The sequence below is a fragment of the Cervus canadensis genome, chromosome 12 (assembly GCF_019320065.1).
Source record: "Cervus canadensis isolate Bull #8, Minnesota chromosome 12, ASM1932006v1, whole genome shotgun sequence".
Lineage (NCBI taxonomy): Eukaryota > Metazoa > Chordata > Mammalia > Artiodactyla > Cervidae > Cervus > Cervus canadensis.
The window spans coordinates 48,860,171-48,882,567 of NC_057397.1; the positions used below are offsets into that span (position 1 = coordinate 48,860,171).

The 22,397-nt window shown below is 35.2% G+C and overlaps 1 protein-coding gene across 1 annotated transcript in view; it reads left to right on the top strand.

Moving 5' to 3' along the window:
* Nucleotides 1-22,397, top strand: part of CSMD3 (CUB and Sushi multiple domains 3) — a 1,309,925-nt gene that overhangs the window by 572,896 nt on the left and 714,632 nt on the right. Inside the window, exon 10 of the mRNA XM_043483744.1 lies at nt 7,716-7,840. Within this exon, the coding sequence (XP_043339679.1) occupies nt 7,716-7,840 (125 nt within the window). The remainder of the gene's footprint in view (nt 1-7,715; nt 7,841-22,397) is intronic.

Consider the following 22,397-nt stretch of genomic DNA (forward strand, 5'->3'; position numbering starts at 1 on the left):
TCTGACATTATATTTCCATTTCTACTGTATTGTGTTACAGCATGCTAAACGTGCCTCTTCAGAAAATATATCAGTTTAGTTGTGTGATGTGTACTTTAAAAAGAAACATTAAAAAATACAGACTACTGTTCCCTGAAATTAACTGTTTGCTTAAGGCAACCGATTCTTCCAAATGTCTCTATACTTTATCAGGTCAGTAATATAGCACATGCTCTTCTCTCTTCCTAGAATATGTTTGCCTATGAGAATTCTATCCACTCTTCAAATGGACTTTCATCTTCCTGGGTTTCCCATAACTTGTGTCCATATTCTCTTGTTCATATGGTTTAAATGATATTCACTTGTGTGCTTCTCTTACCACAATACTGGACTTTATTTTGCTTATTGAAAACATGTATCATCTTCTTGTATTTTTCATCACCAATCCAACAGCAGTTTAGATACTTAAGAAAAGCTTGATGAGTTGAATTTGGGTAAATCTGTATTGTAGCCTTCTCTGATGTTATGTTTTAAGACCAGTGCAGTTAAGAATTATAATACTATTGTCCCTATTGAAAGTTGTTTCTCATCTCTTTGAGAAAGTTCCTTAAAAAGACATCTTACCTAGGCATGAAAATAAAGAGCAATACAAGCATATATACTCTATTGTGTGGGGCTCAGACTGCACAGGGCAATATCATGATGTCAAAACACTCTAATTTTTTTTTTTTTTAAACACTCTAATTTTAAAAAATCTTTTAAGTGGTATAAATATATAGAAGAAATAGTAAGAATAGATTTTTGAAAGTTACTTCAAGTATGTTATCTAAGCTGATAGGACATTTAGGAAATAACAAAATTTTTGACATGGGAAGGCAATCTTAAAACAGATAACAAACCTTAGTCTATATACTGTGCAAACTTTCTGAGTGTATAATTTTATATATTTTGTTAGCTTTATCCTCATAGTTTCGTCATTACTTGAGGGGAAAAATGGAAAAACAAGCTGTTATTGCAATGTTATACTAAAAATGTTGAAAAGAGAAGGTGATATAAGACATGGTTTAAGACTACACCTCATTTAAATCATGGTAATCTTTTGTTGAAAAAAAGTTTAATATATACATAGTTAGAAATATATTAAAACATTACATTTATAGTATAATTTTCTATATCATTCTTAGTATGTTAGTTTTGAGTATTATGCTGATTGTCTTGTGATGGGAAGACGACCGCTATTACTCTTGTTCTAGGTATCAATCCTTCTTTTAAAGAAGGAAGAAGGAAAACTGGCAAAGATTTTTCTCTTTTTGAGTTCTTGTATTTTTGTTGAGCATGAGACGTCTTGACCAGCCATTTCACTGGCCAAAAATGGTTGTCCTACACACCTTTGATGGAGAAGGAAATGGTAACCCACTCCAATATTCTTGCCTGGAGAATCCCATGGACAGAGGAGCCTGGCTGACTATAGACCACAGGCTCACAAGAGTTGGACAAAACTTAGTGACTAAACCACCAACCACCACACACCTTTGAAACAGCCAGTAGCTTAGCAAAATGAAATCAGCATAATAGATTTAAATTAAGTATGAGACTTCCTGGGGGTGTCATGGAAATCTAGAAAATATACCTATATCCTAAATAAGGTATGGTTCTGTTTGAGGGGTAAGGAATAATTGTTGAAAGGGAACAGATAAAATCTGCCAGATATACAGGGTATAGAAATGCTTTCTATAACTAAATCTCAGTTTTTTTCTTTAATTTCATATATCATCAATCCTTTATCCCTCATCTCACTCCCACTTCAACTTTCCACTTATATACACACACACACACATATACACAGACTGTAGCCATAGTTGTTACTTGTTCTCAAACTTTTGTGGTTCCCAAAATCTATCATGACTGTAACCCCTCGGAGTTTTCTATCGTGCATTCCTTACCTAGAAATGGCTTTCCTATTTATTGTTTGGCTATATCTGCTCAGTTTTCAGTACTAAGCTAAGGTTTCAACCCCCAAACAAGCCTTGATTATGTGCCTCTCTTTCTTCTTTCATAGCAGTCTCCACCCTTATGATATGGTAGCACATTTTATTTTATTTTTCCTATTTGTCTCCCCTACATGTCAATGAACTCTGAGAGGAGAGTCTTATATCTTCTTTTGGTATTGTGTTCTCTTTGTCAGTACCTAACATATCCCAAAGGGTACAATAATCATAGTCAGCAAGTTTTCTATTTTGTTGGTTCTGTATAGTATTTGAAGAAAAAAGAAATCCTTTTAAATATAAATGGTTTAAGCAAGCAGATACTCACCTATTCATGATCAAGCTTTTGGCCTTGATTATCTATAAGACATTTGAGGTTGTCTCTCCTACATAAGCAGTGAATGTATATTGAATAATTTAATTAATGAAAATTCTTTGCAAATGTAGATGCTTCTGTCTTGGATTACTAAATAGATAGTAGTAGAATGTACTAAGATTGGAATTTTAGGAAGACAAATGGATCTCAGGAAAGGCAAGTTCAATTTGGAACACTTTGAATTTGTGATCTTGCTGTGAGACACTCACTTAGGTCATTACAGAAAGTGATCAAGATTTGTTAACACTCTCTAGTTACCAGGAGAGATCTTTGACTTAGTCATTGAAAGCCTCAATAAAGTTAAAAGACTGAAAAAAAGACAGAGGGTGATTACAAAGAAGAGGGCAATTTAAATGAGAAATTAGTATCAATTTGAGAAATTAATATCAAAGCTACTTTAAAAACCCAATGCATTTGGAAATTAAATGTCCACTTTTAAATGATGGGTGTATCTAAGAAGCCATAAAAGGAATTTTAGAAAATATATATGACAGAATAAAAATGGAAACATAGTTTTTTAGAAATTGTTACATGAAACTAAAGCTGTTCAATGCAGTTAAATAAATATGGAAACTTGAATAATCTACGAAAACAAATAATGGGCACAAGCATAAAATTTTGTGAAATTTGAACAAAATCTGTACTTTAGTTAATACTGCATCACATGTTAATTTCTTGTTTTTTAAGCCTTTGTCTAGTGTAGTAAAAACTGTATTTGCATATATATAAATAATATGTATTATATATATATAGAAACTGTGAATTTTTGCCCAGCTAAAAAACTATGACATTTTGATTCCACTTGTTTGAATAAGTATGAATAGAATGCTAGATTTCTAACTTATATTCACTCAAAACTTTGACATAGTTCCATTTATTCTGGCATGTAGTATCCCTGCCAAAAGTCTAAAAAGCATATTATCTTAGTGATTTTTGAGGTCATTTTAGTGATAGTTATTTTCTACATGTTTAGTATTTTTTTTTCTTTATAGAAATGGTTTGAAGATGTTTTAATTTTTAGGTCATCTTTCATGTTTGGATAGTTTCTAGTAATATAGTGATAATTTCGAAAAAAAAAATATGCACCTTCGTTAGTGATAAAGTTTTGCATCTGTCAGGAAGTTGTCTGGATCTTTAAATAAACCAAAATTCAATAACTGAAAAAAAATTGGTTACAAATTTACTATTTATGTCATTCTCTCAAGATCCCCTGCTTCTTATTTCTTAAATCTTCTTTGACTCAGATACCATCACTTGTTCTTCCTTATCTCATATTTTTTTATTTGTATGAAATTATATTAGCTATTTGATTAAAAGAGGAAACATTTATATATTTTGAAAACTCATATCTTCTTTTTGTGACAGCTTTGAGGTTATAATGTGTTTTTGCAATAATAAGTATAATTTTTTAAAAATATGGTAGTATTTACACATAGGCTAGGTCAACGATTGTTTTTCAAACTACGCTCTTGTATATCACATGCTTTATAATGTAATATTTTCATATTGAAAATGTATTCAATCATTTATTTCAAAATGTTCTATCAGATTATGTAACTTAACTAAACTGGAACGTTTTATTCAACCTGGTAAAACAGATGTCTCTTCATTAGTGACAAAGAAATTGCAGTGAAAATTACAGAACTTGTATTCTTTTACTGCTTCCCTTGACATAAATATTTTTAATGAAACACTTTCTTTAATTTCAACTCATGTTAAAGCAGTTCATAAAATAAAAATGTGTTTGTTAAAGGTACTCATTTTCTGGATATTGTTTCCCTTGGATTCTGCTAAAGAGGCTGCTTATTTTATTAACTTGTGCTTTCTCTATGTTGTTTTTTACGTTTATATTTTTGTTTTAGAATATGTTAAAATATAGCTATGATCCTGGATGAAGGTACTTGCAGATCCCCAAAGAAGAGTCTTTTTTCAAAAGTGGGGAAGAAATTAATGGCTTTCACAACTATTTCTGTGATTTAGAAATATAATTGAGTGTCCCAAATGTGTTTGCCATTGTATAGTTTATAAATGATATTTCATATCGTTATCATGACAGATAAGGATGCTGAGGCTTAGAGAGATTGTTATTTTCTCAAAGCCATAAAGCTGGCAAAGGGAAGAGTTAGGATTTGAAAGATCTGCAGTTTAAACTATTAATGTCAACTCTAAACTACCTCCCCCAGTGTATTAATTGATGCAAAAAAAAAAATGGAATGGTTAATCTTTGGTGAGGGGTAAGGAAGAAACTTGAGACCATCACTGCCAGTCTTTGGTATAGGTGTAGCAGCAAAGCACTAAGTGTTTATTATAACAAATTGTCTGTCTTTATAGTTTTCAATAATCAAAAGAAACAAGCTAAAACACTTGTTACTTAAACAAGATGCAATATATTGTTTTTAGTAAGAACAGCCTGGTTAAATTAGAATATTATAGTCATCTGTGACAAATACAGTGCCCTTGATGGAATCTTTCATTTAGTTTATTAATTTAGTTCATTAAGTTCTGGGGGCCAGACTTCTGTGAGCCAGATCTTGTACTAAGGTCTCTTTTTTAATGTTTTACCATCATTAATTTCTAACAGCTACACTGCAGATGGTGACTGCAGCCATGAAATTAAAAGAAATTAAAAGAAGCTTGCTCCTTGGAATAAAAGTTATGACCAACTTAGACAACATATTAAAAAGCAGGGACATTATTTTGCCAACAGAGCTCCATCTAGTCAAAGCTATGGTTTTTCCAGTAGTCATGTATGGATGTGAAAGTTGAACTATAAAGAAAGCTGAGCGCCAAAAAATTGATGCTTTTGAACTGTGGGGTTGGAGAAGACTCTTGAGAGTCCCTTGGACTGCAGGGAGATCCAACCGGTCTATCCTAAAGGAAATCAGTCCTGAATATTCACTGGAAGGAGTGATGCTGAAACTGACACTCCAGTACTTTGGCCACGTGATGCAAAGAACTGACTCATTTGAGAATACCCTGATGCTGGGAAAGATTGAAGGTGGGAGGAGAAGGGGTCGACAGTTGGATGGCATCACCAACTCAATGGACATGAGTTTGAGTAAACTCTAGGAGTTGGTGATGGACAGGGAGGCCTGGCATGTTTCAGTTCATGGGGTCACAAAGAGTCAAACATGACTGAGTGACTGAACTGAACCTTCCTAGTGTAGATCCCATCTCCCTGAGAACCATGATTACTCCAAGAGGCGGTATCAAATTCCTACTTCTGCCTTTTTCTTCTTAACATTTATTCTTCAACCAGCAGATGATATGGTCACTTTAAAACATTAAATGTCATAATGCCATTCCTTTAGTTCATAATCCTATAACTATTCCTCCATTCTCCCAGAGTAAAAGTTACAACTCTTACTATGGTGTACTGATTTATAAATGATCTGCCCTCAGTCTCTTTTCTTCCTTAACTTCATTTCATACCCCTGTCCTCTTAATTTGTGTACTGTAATCACATTACATCCTTTTTTGATCACATTACATTCTTTTTTGTCCCTGGAATACAATAAATGTGTCTTGTATAAGAGTTGAGTACATGACTGCCATTTCCTTCTCCAGAATTACAAGCAATTTAAGTAGCCATGACAGAGAATATTAACCAAGAATGCATGCAAGTTAGGTTGCTTCAGTTGTGTCTGACTCTTTGCGACCCTATGGTCTGTAGCCTGCCAGGCTCCTCTGCCCATGGGGTTCTCCAGGCAAGAATACTGGAGTGGGTTGCATGCCCTCCTCCAGGGGATCCTCCCAACCCAGGGATCTAACCCATGTCTCTTATGTCTCCTTCATTGGCAGGTAAGTTCTTTACCACTAGCACCATCTGGGAAGCCCTACTCAAGGATAGCTTTGTCCACTTATAGGGATACAGTATTTCTGGACTTGGGCATTTTGGACAAATCTGCATTAAAATGTGTATTAAAGATAAATGTTTCACTTTATATGAAATATATATATATATATGCCCACACATATGTATATATATGCATAAACCATATACATATATATACATACATACATATATATACCATAACTCAAGTAGTTTAGGTCAAGGGTTGGCAACTGTGTCCATCCTGCAGACTAAACCTGGTCTACTGGCTTTATACATTTATGTGTGTGAACATATAATATATATGTGTATGTATACATATATGTATGTATATATGTGTATATGTATATGCATGTATATATGTATACATATGTGTGTGTATATACACATACATACATACATATACACACATATATGTATACATACATACATACATATATATATATATACACACACAGCCAGTAGACCAGATTTAGCCTGCAGGATGGACATAGTTGCCAATCCTTGACCTAAACTACTTGAGTTATGGTTCGACTGGCCTACCTTTCTCTGAGTAATCTTCCTTTTAAACTGCCTTCCACACTGTTCCAGAGATCTCTTGTAGCAACTCAAATGTGATCATGAAATCTGCCTGCATGACAAGCTCAGGAAGTTGACCAGGATCTGTTCAGGCACTGCCTGGGTGAGAGGGTACAGATAATGTTCTCCAGGCACAGAGGGCAGGGAGAATAGTGCAGACAGAAAACAGCATGGCCTGTGCAAAACTGTCAGCTTCTACAGGTGCTGATGACATGTTGCATTGTGTTAGAGATGAGGTGGAGAAGCTGCCAGGGACTTATTACTGGAAGGAATTTAAACCATGTTAAGAAAATAGACTTTGTTATTTTTTTCCCACTGATAAGTTGCTATTTAAGGATTTTAGGGGGAAAATGCATGGTCAGTTTATTTCAGAAAAAAACATATACACACATCCATGGATGGACATTGGAGAAGGAAATGGCAACCCACTCCAGTATTATTGCCTGGAGAATCCCACAGACAAAGGAGCCTGGTGAAGTACAGTCCATGGGGTCGCAGAGTCAGATACGACTGAGCGACTAACACACACATATGGATGGGCAAATACGTGTCCAAGTAAATACCTATGTAAATATCTGCTAAAGAAGTACTGCCATGTGGTATGAACACATGCATTGGAATTTAAGTTTAGAAGTCTACTCTGCTTCACATTTACCACCTACTTAGGATGGGAAATTAAGTCAGTTTAGCTTTGGCTTCTACAACTTACAAGGTAATTAAACTTGATGAGAGCTTTCTACATTTCCTACCAACATCAGCATGTTATTGATTTGCAGTAGATTGGTATTTATGATTTTTATTATATATTTGTACAAGTCATATTTTCATATTTTGGTTCCCCAAAAGAAAATTTTTTGTCACTGTGCGACATTTTTCACCTACTCGATACTGCCAGTAGAACTGGAACCTAATCGTTATTTATATGCTTCTAATACTGTTTTTTTAATCCTTTGGTCTATTTTAGCCTTGGATCAACTGTGCAGTTCTCTTGTGATGAAGATTATGTCCTACAGGGTGCTAAGAGCATCACCTGCCAACGGATAGCTGAAGTTTTTGCTGCTTGGAGTGATCACAGGCCTGTATGTAAAGGTAAGGAAGAGTCTTTAAAATAAAAATGCTTTCTTAACACATTTTAATAGTGTGAATTCATTCCATTGAGTATAAATTTCAATTGAAACTTTGAATTGGAATGCAGGAAACATTTAGCTCATGTATTTGACAATATTATTGAAAATATGAAATAGGCAAACCACTGTGTCAGATTCCCAAGCAGTTTGCAGTCTAATAATCATATGGTAACAAATTGGAACATTAAAATATGTAATACAGGCAATGATAACTCTTTTTTGCCTTTTTAAAAATTATAACTCACCCTGTATAGGAGTTAATGTAGATATGGAATTTTAAACAATAATTGCACCTCCATTTGTATGCTTTGCCATTTTAACTGTGTAAATGTACAGTAGTCATGATGTCAGTGGCAGTGGAGGTGGAACACTTGTTCTAGAATTAGTTAATTTAAACTAAGACAAATCAGTGAGTTCTCTGCCTTTTCATACCAGTAACTGCAGATGAGATTTACTTACACTGCCTTTCTAAGAATTAATTTCATATAAATTAAATGAAGCCCTTTTATTCCAAATTTTATTTAGCGATATTTGAAAAGGAACACCTGACTCTGTCTTACTGGTGCTCTTGTTGCTTGTTTGTTGCTTTTGTAATTTTTAATAATGGCATCTCTGCGTATTTCAGTGTCTTAGTACTCAAAGTTCCATTAGCACTTCCTCTCCCTGAGGGAACATTTTCATTCAGTTGCCCCACCCTCTAGAGTTCTCTCAGACAGATTCTGGTGAATAGAGAAAAGATAGATTTGAGAGCTATTGAAAGAGGACAAAGACAAAGTATTTGACAACTAGCTGGATATGGAAGGAGAAAGCGATAAGAAGGAATTAAAGATGATGAGACTATGAGACTAAAGTCTATGAGACTAAAAAAAGATGTTATGCTGTTAGTAAGTATAAAAAACCTGAAAAGTGAAATTATATAGGCAATTTCATCATAGACTTTATTTTTTAGGCACTTAGTATGCATCAGACAATGTGCTAATACCACTGCATATACTCTGATTCATTTAAATCCTCTAAACAAACCAATGGACTAAGCATTATTATCTCCATTTTAGAAATGAGTGTTGTGAGACACAGAGATATCCAGTCACTCTCCCAAGCTCAAATGTTTGGAAAATGACAAAGTCTTTAAGAATGATGTCATAGTTTGTGGAGAGCAGTCCAATTTCAGATCACTAAAGAGGGAATAGAAAATAATAAAATGGAAGCAAATAGTTATATTCTACTCCCTTGGCAATAATAACCCAAAGTATGAAGAAAAGAGAGCCTAGATTTTTCTTGGGTTCAAGTATTTTTATTTATTTGTTTATTCCTTACCTTTCTCATTATCAAAGGCTTACAAAATTCCATATAGTGAAATAACATTAAAAATATTATTTCAGAGATAAAGAAATATATTTATTATTATTGAATAATAATGTGAAACTGAGATAATGAGAAAATAAGATAAAATATGATCCTAAGGGAAGTTACATGATCCTAAAAAAAGCTTATTTGTACAAGATGGTTAAAAACATTAAAAAATTATGGAAATATAGTTGATTTACAATGCTGTGTTAAAGTTGTACAGTAAAGTGATTCAGATATACATACAAATATTTATTTTTTTTTACATTGTCTGTCATTATACAATGTTACAAGATAATTGATTATAATCCCTGTTCCATACAGTAGTCATTGTTGGTTATCTATTTTATATACAGTAGTATATATATTTTAATCCCAATTCCTAATTTATCTTTCTCCCCAGACCCATTTTGGTAACTATATTTGTTTGCTTTTTGTCTGTGAGTCTGTTGCTGTTTTCTAAATAAATTAATCTGTATCCATTTTTTAGATTACACATTTAAATGTAGAATACAGTGTTTGTCTTTGTCTGATTTACTTAGTATTATGATTTCTAGGTTCATCTGTGTTTCGCAAATGACATTATTTCATTCTTTTTTTATGGCTGAGCAATATTCCATTGTATGTATGTACCACATGTCTTTATCCTTTCATCTGTCAATAGACACTTAGGTCACTTCCATGTCTTGACTATTGTAAATAGTCCTGTTATGAACTTTGGGATGCATGTTCAAATTCTGTTTTTCTCCAGATAGATGCCCAGAACTAGGATTTTAGGATCATATGGCAACTCTGTTTTTACACCTTTGAAGGAAGTGCCCTGCTGTTCTCCATAGTGGCTGTAGCAATTTACATTCTCACCAACAGTGTAGTGGGGTTTATTTTCTCCCCACTCTCTCTCCAGCATTTATTATTATTGAAGTTTTGACTTGAATTTCTCTAATAATTAGTGATGTTGGGCATTTTTCATGTGCCTGCTGGTCATCTGTATGTCTTCTTTGATGAAATGTCTTTTTAGATCTTCTGCCCATGTTTTGGTTGGGTTGTTTGTCTTTTTGATACTGAGCTATATGAACTGTTTGCATATTTTGGAAATTACTCTGTTGCTGGTTCCATTGTTTGCAGATATTTTCTCCCATGTGTAGGTTGTCTTTTTGTTTTGTTTATCTTCTCCTTTGTTGTGCAAAAGCTTTTAAGTTTTAAGAAAAAAAAATAATGGTTTACATGTTAAATGTGACAGCTCTGCTAAAGAAATATAAAAAAAATGTACAGTTTACATGAAAACCATTGTCTATGAAATATGAAAATGACACCACAAAATCAAACTTATTCCTGGCTTTGAGATATGAAATATCTTGCTTTGTTTTTTATAAAGTGGACACTGAGTAAATAAATATTGTGGTAATTACTCTCACCAATGTCCCAACAATGAAAGAACAGTATGCTGTTTAAAGTTGATTTCTTATGATATTCTCCACTCAAGATATAGTTATAAGGGACAAAAGTGAAAATTAAGGTTCAAGATAGTGGTGTCCACATATCTAGTTTTACATAAATTAAATGTGTGCATTTCTTTTATGGAAAAAAAGAATGGGAAAGTAGAGGACAGATTAAAGAAAAAGAGATTAATGCAGGAACAAAGTCTCACATAGAACAAGAAATTATAGCCAGATCATGAATTTAAGGTTTACCTAGAGTGAGATTGATACTATAAACCATTTTTTTCATTTAAGACTCTCATTTCAATAAAAATAATGATTCATATTTACTATGATGGTAAATTGCTCAAAGGCAAAACTAGTATTATATTATTTTGTATTTTTTATAAACCCAGTAGTAGAAAGAACAGTTCTGTACTGACTTAAATCTCAAAAAATGTTTGTTGAATATTAATGTATATATATTTTCTTTGGTTCTAAGATACATGATTGATATATTTATATGTATGTAAATATACATGCACAAACATCTGTGTGTGTGTGTGTATGTGTGTGTGTATGTGTATATATATATATATAGAGAGAGAGATACATATATATTTTCATTCAATAGTCATCAGTCATTATTTGGAAGGTATAAAATTTGTATGTTCAAAATTCATATATTATTATTATTTATCTTAATATTACATTTCCTACAGATATTAATCATTTATATACAACTTTTATTTACTTATTGCATGCAGGGCACATGTGTGTATGGTTTATAGAAAAAAAAAATTGCTGGTAGAAGTTACTGGCTGTAGTGTTGAAACAGTAATGGAGGAAACATGCTGAAATAGTAATTGAAGTTTTAAAATGACTATTCACTGTGAGTCTGAATAAAGAATAGTTTTCAAGTCTCCTGGGTGCTTGGACAGAATAAATATGCTTTTCTCCAGATAGCAGCATAAATAGCAGTATCAGTGCGCTGCACCTTTGAGAAGTCATTAGTATAGCTGCTGTCTATGTATTGCATGGTTGAGCAATCAAGAAATTTTGATTTTTAAAGGGACTGAAATTCACACAAACAGCAAATTATGAATCAAAAGCAAAAGGACAATTCAGAAATTAATATTAATAGATATTACATAACCTCAGACAATAATTTTTATTCCCTAAATGGAATATGTATATGAGATATTTGACAATTTACTGTTATGGAAATAATTTTCCTTTGTTGGAAATGCAATAGATACCCAAAAGCTAGAGCTTATGCAAATAAGATTTATGTGGTGAATGGAACATATATAGAAAATGTATTTTAGACTTTCATGTTGTTCAAAGAAAGCATTTGAGAATTGGCAATTTGTTATGTAGGAAACATTTAAGAGAGTTAATCTTGATAGATTGGGCAAAACTTTTTTGACTAATTTTCAGCCAATATTTATTTGGCTTGCCCCAAATAACAATTTTTTTTTTTTTCTTTTAAGGCACAATGGTGTGGGTATTCTTGAGAGTAATGGAAGAGTTGATTAAGACAAGATTAGAAAAGAAAGCCAAAGGTGGGGGAGGGGGAAAGATTTTGAAAAGTGGAGTAAAAACCAAGGAGTCACCTTTTAATTTCTTTATTCAATCAATCATCCAGTTATTTGTTTATTTACTTATTAACATACTGATTAATTTATTTTGGATTCACAAGCATTAATGAATGTAGGTATGTAGGTATATAGAATGTAGGTATGTCATATTAAACAGTACATGAGATACAAGGTATGTACATTTTTAAAAATTATTTTGTATTGATTTGCAAGATATAAAGAAAAAACTAATACATAATAGACTGTTTTGTGTACAAGAGAGATAAAGTCCTCTGCAAAATTCAGATGAGAGGAAGATTATTTCCATGTTTGGAGATAGTCAGACATTGAAAACAAGGAAATACCATAAGGGCAGAACGTGGTGATTATTTTCTATTTCATCATATAGTCTCACCCCCTGACCTCTAAGAAGAAGAGAGGGGCTGAAGATTAAGTCAGTCATGTATAGCCAGTGATTTAATTAATCATGTATATGTAATGAAGTCTCCATAAAACCACAAAAGGACAGGGTTCACAGAGCTTCTAAGTTGGTGAACACTTGGAGATTTGAGGAAAATAATATACCTGGAGATGATATGAATGTTTCAAACGCCATTTCCATGCCTTGCCTTGTGCATTTATTTTGTCTAGCCATTCCTGAGTTACTTCTTCTCATAATAAATTAGTAATCTAGTAAGTAAAATATTTCTCTGAGTTCTGTGAGCTGCTCTAGCAAATTAATCAAACCCCAAAATAGGATGATTTTGGGAATCTCTGACTTATAGGCAGTCAATTAGAAGTATAGGTAACAAACATGGTCTGGTGATTGGTATCTGAAGTCCAAGAAGGTTGTGGGAATCTCCAGTTTGTAGCTGATTGGTAGTAGTGTAGGTAACAATGTGGCTTGAGAATGGCATCTGAAGTGGAGGGGTGGTGGGGAGTTGGGAACAGTCTTGTAGACTGAATATTAACCTGTGGAATCTGATACTATCTCCAAGATAGTATCAAAATTGTGTTGACTTTGTAATGCACCTGGCTGGTGTCTTCATGCCTGGTGTTGTGAGGGAAGCTCCACCCCCAAGACACACTGGAGTTGGGTCCATGAATCTAATTTATTTAGTCACTCCTTATCTGAAGTATCTCTGAAAGTACCATTAAACCTCCACTACCACTGTCACCGTTCCATAATTCCATTGCTACATCTGTCTCATGCCTTTTAATTTCAACTACAATTTATCATACATATTGCTGGTGTTCTAATCCCCTCCAAAACTTACTTTTGTTACACATGAAGAATGTTCAAAGGCCACATGTTATTTCTTAACTTCATACTGTAAACCAGTGAAATGAAATAATCAAGAATATGAATTCAGGTATCACACTGCTACTACTACTGCTAAGTCACTTCAGTCATGTCCGACTCTGTGCGACTGCGTCCCTGGGATTCTCCAAGCAAGAATACTGGAGTGGGTTGCCATTTCCTTCTCCAATGTATAAAAGTGAAAAGTGAAAGTGAAGTCGCTCAGTCATGTCCGACTCTTCGCGACCCCATGGACTGCAGCCTACCAGTCTCCTCTGTCCATGGGATTTGTTTGGCAGTTTAAATCCTTGACCTTCTACTTAAGTAATCTGCCTTCTTTATAATTACCAGATTTATTATCTGTAAAAGGAGCATTATAGTATATCAGTGTCTACTTCATAGGGAGTTGAGAATTTGTATGAGCATAAAATGAGGTAAACTATATGAAAGCGTTTAGTGCATGGGCTGAATGAAACACAAGCCTCTAATGATAGAGTGATAGAGGTACTGATAGTTGTCCCCTTCATGGATCACAGCCTTGTCGTGGCAAAAGAGCCTGCATACCTCAGTGAAGCCATGAGTGCAGCCTTGCAGGGCCACCCACGATGGACAGGTGATAGTGAAGAGTTCTGACAAAATCTGGTCCAGTGGAGGATGAAATGGCAACACATTTCTTTACCCTTGTCTGGGAAACCCCGTGAACAATATGAAAAGGCAAAAGATGTAACACTGGAAGATGAGTCCACTGTCCCAGGTCGGAAGATGTCCACTATGCTACTGATGAAGGATGGAGGGCAGTTACTAATAGCTCTAGAAAGAATGAAGTGGCTGGGCCAAAGCAGAAATGGCACTCAGTTTTGGATATGTCTGATGCCATACAGAACAATATTGTATAGAAACCTAGAATGTTAGATCCATGAGTCAAGGTAAATTGGACATGGCCAAGCAGATGACAAGATTAAATACTGACATCTTAGGAATCAGTAAACTAAAATGGACAGGAATGGGTGAATTTAATTCAAATGACCATTTATCTACTACTGTGGGCAAGAATCGTTTAGAAGAAATGGAGTAGCCCTCATAGTCAACTAAAGAATCTGAAAAGTAATACTTGGGTGTAACCTTGAAAACAACAGATTGATCTCCATTTCTTTCCAAGGAAAATCATTCAACATCACAGTAATCCAAGTCTATGCCCCAACCACGGATGCCAATGAAGCTGGAGTCGAATGGTTCTGTGAAGACCTACACACCCTCAAGAATACAAAAAAAAAAAAAAAAGTCCTTTTCATCAAAGAGGGTTAGAATGCAAAAGTTCCCGACCCAGAGTTTGAACCCGTGTCTCTTGCATCTTCTTCACTGACAGGCAGATTCTTTACCAATAGCACCACCAGAAAAGCCCCTGCAAAGTCAAGAGATACCTAGAGTAATAGGCAGGTTTGGCCATGGAGTACAAAGCAGGGCAAAGGCTAACAGAGTTTTGTCAAGAGAATATGCTTGTCATAGCAAATACAATTTTCCAACAACATAAGAGACGACTCTACACATGGACGTCACCAGGTAGTAAATACTGAAATCATATTGCTTATGTTCTATGCAGCTGAAGATGGGGTTCTATAGAGTCAGCAAAAACAAGACCTGAAGCTGACTGTGGCTCAGATTATGAGCTCCTTACTGTAAAATTCAGTCTTAAATTGAAGAAAGTAGGGAAAACCACTAGACCATTCAGGTATAACTTAATTCAATTCCCTTATGATTACGCAGTGAACATTCTGAACAGATTCAAGGGATTAAATCTTGTGGAGAGAGGCCTGAAGAACTATGCACAGGTTTTTAACAATGTATCAGAGGCAGTGACCAAAACCATCCCAGAGGAAAAGATAAGAAGAAAAAGTGGTTGTCTGAGGAGGCTTTACAAATAGCTGAGGAAAGAAGACAAACAAAAGGCAAAGGAGAAAAGAAAAGGTTACCCAACTGAATGCAGAGTTCTAGAGAATAGCAAGAAGAAATGAGAAGGGCTTCTTAAATGAATAATACAAAGAAATAGAGGAAAGCAATAGAATGGGAAAGACTAGAGATCTCTTCAAGAAAACTGGAGATACCAAGAGAACATTTCATGCAAATTTGGGCATTATAAAAGATGGGAACATTAATGACCAGGCAGAAGCAGAAGAGATTAAGAAGAGGTGAAAAGTATACACAAGAGAATGATCTGGATAACCACAATGGTTTGGTCGCTTCCCTAGAGCCAGACATCCTGGAGTACGAAGGGAAGTGGGCCTTGGGAAACATTACTACCAACAAAGCTAATGTAGGTGATAGAATTCCAGCTGAGCTATTTAAAATCCTAAAAAATGATGTTATCAAAGAGCTGCATGCAATATGTCAGCAAATTTGGGAAACTCAACAGTGGCCACAGGACTGGAAAAGATCAATTTTCATCCCAGTCCCAAGAAGGACGATGCCAAAGAATGTTCTAACTACCATACAGTTACACTCATTTTGTGTGGTAGGAAGATTATGCTTAAAATCCTTCAAGATAGACTTTCACAGTACGTGAACTAAGAACATCCAGATGTACAAGCTGGGTTTCAGTGAGGCAGAGGAACCAGCGATTAAACTGCCAACATTTGTTCTATAACAGAGATAGCAAGAAGATTCCAGAAAACAAGCATTTACTATCTGCTTTATTGACTACCTTGAATCCTTTAACTGTGTGGATAACAACAAACTGAGGAATATTCTCAAAGTGATGGGAGTACCAGACACCTTACCTGCCTCGTGAGAAATCTGTACAGGTCAAGAAGCAACAGTTAGAACCAGACATGAATGATGGACTGGTTCACAATTAGGAAAGGAACATCACAAGTCTGTTACATTCTCATTCTTTATTAAATTCTGTGCAGAGTACATCACCCAAGATGCCAGTCTGGAGGAATGACAAGCTGGAATCAAGTTTGCCAAGAGAAATATCAGCAACCTCAAATATGCAGATGATACCACTCTCATGGCAGAAAGTGAAGAGGATCTGAAGAGCTGCTTAATGAGGGTGAAAGAGGAGAGTGAAAATCTGGCTTGAAACTCAACATTCAAAAAACAAAGATTATGGCATCTGGTCCCATCACTTCATGGCAAGTAGATGGGGAAAAGTGGGAATGGTGACAAACTTTATTTTCTTGAGCTCCCAGATCACTGTGGATGGTGACTGCAGCCATGAAATTAAAAGACATTTGCTCCTTGGAAAAAAAGCTGTGACAAACCTAGACAGTATATTTATAATAAGCAGAGACCTCACTTTGCCAACAAAGGTCTGTATAAGTCAAAGCTATGGTTTTTCCAATAGTCATGTACGGATGTGAGTTTGGACCATAAAGCAGGCTAAGTGCCAAAGAATTGATGCTTTTGAACTGTGGCGTTGAAGACTCTTCGAGAGTCCCTTGGACAGAAAGGAGATCAAGGCAGTCCATCTTAAAGGAAATGAACCATAAATATTGGTTGGAAGGTCTGATGCTGAAACTCTAATAGTTTGGCAACCCGATGGGAAGAGCTGACTCATTGGAAAAGACCCTAATGCTGAGAAAGATTGAAGGCAAAAAGAGAAGGGGATGGTGCAGGATCAGATGATTAGATAGCATCACTGACTCAATGGACATAAATTTGAACAGACTCTGAGAGATAGTGGAGGACAGAGAAGCCTGGCATGCTACAGTCCAAGGGGTTGCAGAGTTGGCTATAAAGAATCTGCCTGCAATGCAGGAGACCCGGGTTTGATTCCTGGGTCGGGAACATCCCCTGGGAGTGGCAACCCACTCCAGTATTCTTGCCTGGGGAATCCCATGGACAGAGAGGAGCCTGGCAGGCTACAGTCCATGGGGTCGCATGAGTTGTACCTGACTTAGCGACTAAAACCACCAAACCAACTGTTTCTTTAATGCTTACCAAATGTATACACCCGCCTCTCAATAATGAACAGATTCACTTCTCTAATTTTTTTATATGTCTGACTTCCTAGATGAAAGCCTACCTATTAACCTTATCTGCCCAGTTTTCAGTCTTATTCATCTTTCATCTCCAAAAAAATTCTTTTCTATTTCATTTATCCATTATCCCCACCTCTTTAACAGTATTTCACATTTACTGTCTTTACCACACAATTTAACATTTTAAAATATTCCTTTTCTTAGTGGTTTCTGATCATTTCATTGACAGTAGACTTATTCCTTCAAGACCACTTCAGAAAGAATAAAATGACCAGCACTTCTAAAGTGCTAGAATTTTCAATAGATCTATTTTGTCTGTTGTCATGAAAAGTTTCTGATGTTGTCTATTCATATGCTGCCTTTAGTAAATAGAAGAATCATAATAAAGAATCATAATTAATTGTTTTCTTCATACACAAAATGAAAATTAGTATACAGTTTATATGATACATAATTGCTGGCCAAACCTCGGAGCTATGTCCCTCATTAATCAATGTTTATTAAGGTGTGATTCTTATAGTTTTCAGAATTCTTTTACAGATATTACAAGTTCCTACTCATATATTATTTTTCTTCACAATGCTTAGTATAGTGACCATTATGCCCATATTTTGTACATGTGATAGTTGCTAAATAAACATTTTGAATAAATATTGTGGTAAGATTTAATTACTTATAATAAACAATTTTAAAAAGATAGTAGTGTGCTGATTGTGACAAGAGAAGTTTGCCCTGGTAGAATACTTCCTGTTATGCAAAGGCAATTAAAAAATTTTGCCCAAGAGCAAACCAGAAAGAGCCTGCTGAAATTTATCAACCAGAAACATATAGAGCAGGTGTTTTTCTTTGGTTGTTTTCGATGCCTTCTTAGTTTCATGGAATGATGTTACAGATGAGATGATGCATAACAAGGATGATATTAGCAATTAATAGAGTGACATATGGTGAAGACGATAGACAGAAGGTCTAAATATGGATATTTATAATGCATTCATTTGTCTTGATGGTCATCTTTTCTATAAACAGTGCTTTGAAATTTATTATATAATTTTGATAAGCAAATAAATTTTACTGAGCTCTAACAGAGAGCATATTTGAATGGTAAAATGGTATTTCTTGTTACTTGATGGAGATGGATAGTGAGACATTTATGTGTTATCATTTAAAATTTAAAACTACTTAATTAGAAAGTTTGCATTTCTGTGGTGCCATACTAACAATCGTCAGAAATTCATTTCATATATCTTGCTTTTCTCAAACATTATTAGAAAAAAATTTGCAAATAGTTAGCAAATAAATGATTTCACTTAGGTGTGGGGGCTTCCATGGTGGTTTAAGTGGGTAAAGAATCTACCTGCGAAGCAGGAGACTCAGGTTCAATCCCTGGGTCAAGAAGAATCCCTGGAGGAGGAAATGGCAACCCAGTCCAGTATTCTTGCCGGGAAAATCCCATGGGCAGAGGAACCTGGCAGGCTACAGTCCATGGGGTTGTAAAGAATCAGACATAGCTGAGCATGAGCATAGACAGGCATATAGGGGGAATATCTTCACAGGTATATGTGACAACCTTCTGTTTCCAACTCACCTTTTCCTGGCAGTATGATCTTACTTATTCTGTTTAACCTTTCTTGAAATTAAGTTTGCTGTCTTATAAATTGATGAAGGAGTATGTACAAGGTGATTACTATGCATTTTTCCCTGTTGTAAATGCTAAATAATTTTAAGTACAATTACAGGTTTTCTAGAAGTTAGAGCATGTAAAAGTTATTTTTAGTTCAATGTTTTCCTTAGTTTACACCAATATCTATGAGAAATCTATAAACTTACTAGCTTATTTAAAATAATTTTTATTTTTCACAAGTTCTGGAGGCAGAGAAGTCTAAGATCATATCTAGTCAGGACCAGCTGCTTTACTGCAACCTTCAAACTATAACCTCATGTAGTAGAAGGGGTGAGGGATTCCTTTTGGGTCTCTTTTATAAAGGCACTAATCTCATTCATGAAGGTGCACCCCCATCACCTAATTAACTCCTCCATCAAAGATATTACCTCCTAATACCATCACATTAGGAGTTAAGATTCAACTATAAATTTTTGTGGGAGTGGGGGAAAATAATTCAGTGTATATTTTTGTTGTTTTTCAGTTGTTATGTCCAACTCTTTCTGACCCATGGACTGCAGCACACCAGACTTCCCTATCCTTCACTATCTCTCAGAGTTTGCTCAGACCCATGTCCATTGATACAGTGATGCCATCCAACCGTCTCCTCCTCTGTTGCCCCCTATCATTCCCAGCATCAGAGTCTTTTCCAGTGAGTGTACTCTTCTCATCAGTTAGCCAAAGTACTGAAGCTTCTATTTCAGCATCAGTCCTTCCAATGAGTATTCAGGGCTGATTTACTGTAGGATTGTCTGGTTTGGTCTCTTTGCTGTCCAACGGACTCTTGAGTCTTCTCCAGCACCACAATCAGAAGCATCAATTCTTCGGTGCTCAGCCTTCTTTACGGTCCAACACTCACATTCATACATGGCTACTGTAAAAACCATAGCTTTGACTATACAGACATTTGTCAGCAAAGTGATGTCTCTGCTTTTTAATGTGCTATGTAGGTTTGTCATAGCTTTTCTTTCAGGAGCAAGTGCCTTTTAATTTCACGGCTGCATAGTTACTCTCTGCAGTGATTTTGAAGCCCAAGAAAATAAAATTTGTCACTGTTTCTAGTTTTTCTCCATCTATTTGCCATGAAGCGATAGGACTGGATGCCACGATCTTCGTTTTTTTCAATGTTGAGTTTTAAGCCAGCTATTTCACTCTCTTCTTTCACCTTTATCAAGAGACTCTTTAATTCATCTTCCCTTTCTACCATTAGAGTGGTATTATCTGCATATCTGAGGTTGTTTATATTTCTCATGGCACTCTTGACTCCAGCTTGTGATTCATCCATCCCAGCATTTTGCATGATGTACTCTGCATGTAGGGTTTTCCTGGTATCTCAACTTGTAAAGAATCCACCTGCAATGCAGGGGACCCCCGTTCAATTCCTGTGTCCGGAAGATCCCCTGGAGAAGGGATAGGCTTACCCACTCCACTCTTCTTGGGATTCCCTGGTGGCTCAGATGGTAAAGAATTCACCTGCAAACTGGGTTTGATACCTGGGTTGGGAAGATTCCCCTGGAGGAGGGCATGGCAACCCACTACAGTATTCTTGCCTGGTGAATCCCTGTGGATAGAGGAGCTTAGCAGGCTACAGTCCATGTGGTCACAAAGAGTCAGACATGACTGAGCGACTAACCACAGCACAACAGCACTCTGCATATAAGTTAAATAAGCAGTGACAGTATACAGCCTTGTCATACTCCTTTCCCAATTTTGAACCAGTCCGTTTGTTACCTTTGGAGGCCCAGTGTTTGTCTCAGTTCATGGCACACAGCAGGCAGTAAGGATGATGTTGATGATATTGATAATAATAATAATAATAGTATATGGTAAACCGTTGCTAACAAAATAGTATAGTCTTCAATTGCACTATATTTCAGATAGCAGTTCAAAAATCGACAAATGCTGCTTTTATTTAGTGTCTAAACTGTGGTTATTAATCATCAAACTGTTTCAAAGTAATTTACATTCTATGGATATTTTATACCCCACTCACTATTAAAAATGTAAATTTGAAAATAAAATTGCATTAAGGTTAGAGACTATTTGTGTTCATAGACTTCCTTACTGTTAAATAAATATAACCTAGTGATGGGTTTCCCTGGTAGCTTAGTGGTAAAGAATCCACTTGTCTATTCAGGAGACATGAGTTCAGTCCCTGAGTCAGGAAGATACACTGGAATAGGAAATGACAACCCACTCCAATATCCTTGCCTGGAAAATCTCATGGACACAGGAGCCTGGCAGGCTACAGTCCATGGAGTTGCAAAGAGTTGGACAAGACTTAGCAACTAAAAAACAATACCCTGATTATACTTTGATTTTAAACAATGTACCTTTAGAAAATAAAGTTGAATAAATGTGATTCTTGATTCTGCTATATGCTAGAAATTAAAATTTTGTGTTTTTAAATGGGAAATAAAATTTTAATCCTTAAAATTAACCACTGTTCTAGGAGTGAAAATAAATAGGAAACAACCCCCCAGGCTTCTCTGTCCATGGGTTCTTTACCACTATCTCCACCTGGGAAGCTCCCTTAATTTTTAGCAGATATATTAAAGACCTAGGAACTTGATAAAGTAGAGTGTGTTGTGACTGAAGCACACAGAATTCAGGAAATAAAAATAATAACCAAATAAATACTGGATGTTTCAGCTGAAACAAACAACCAAGGAAAAACACTTGAAATGTGTTAGCTTTATGCAATGATGAACAAATGGAAACTAACTAAATCAGAATAAAGAATTCAAAATCTGTAGGAGAAACTATCCATTTGAAAGGCAATTTCAAAGAAGTCCTAAATTGATGTGGCTTGTTTTGTTTGTAGTAAAATCTGTAAGATCCCTCAAAATTCTTATATAATGTGCAATGCCTAATTTTCTGTGTTTGCTGAGAGGATGTGCTGTTAGCACAAAGCACTTGGAATATATTTGATGATTTAATAGTCTTCCTACTAATTCTGATCACATAAAATGATTGGAAAAGTAAAGATGGTGGAGTGAGGACTCTCAACTTCTCCATAGTGTAAACTCACTTTTGTTTTAAAATATTAATAGAGGAATTCCTAGGCAGAGGAGTTTATAGATAAATAATCACATGATCTTTAGAATGTTTGATACTTTGTATATGCACTCAAAATGAAGAATTTTAACATGAAAAGTGAACAATACAATGTAAAATGAAAAAAAAAAAATGCAAACCTGGAAAAGACATATACACCAAAAGAAGTGAAAGGCA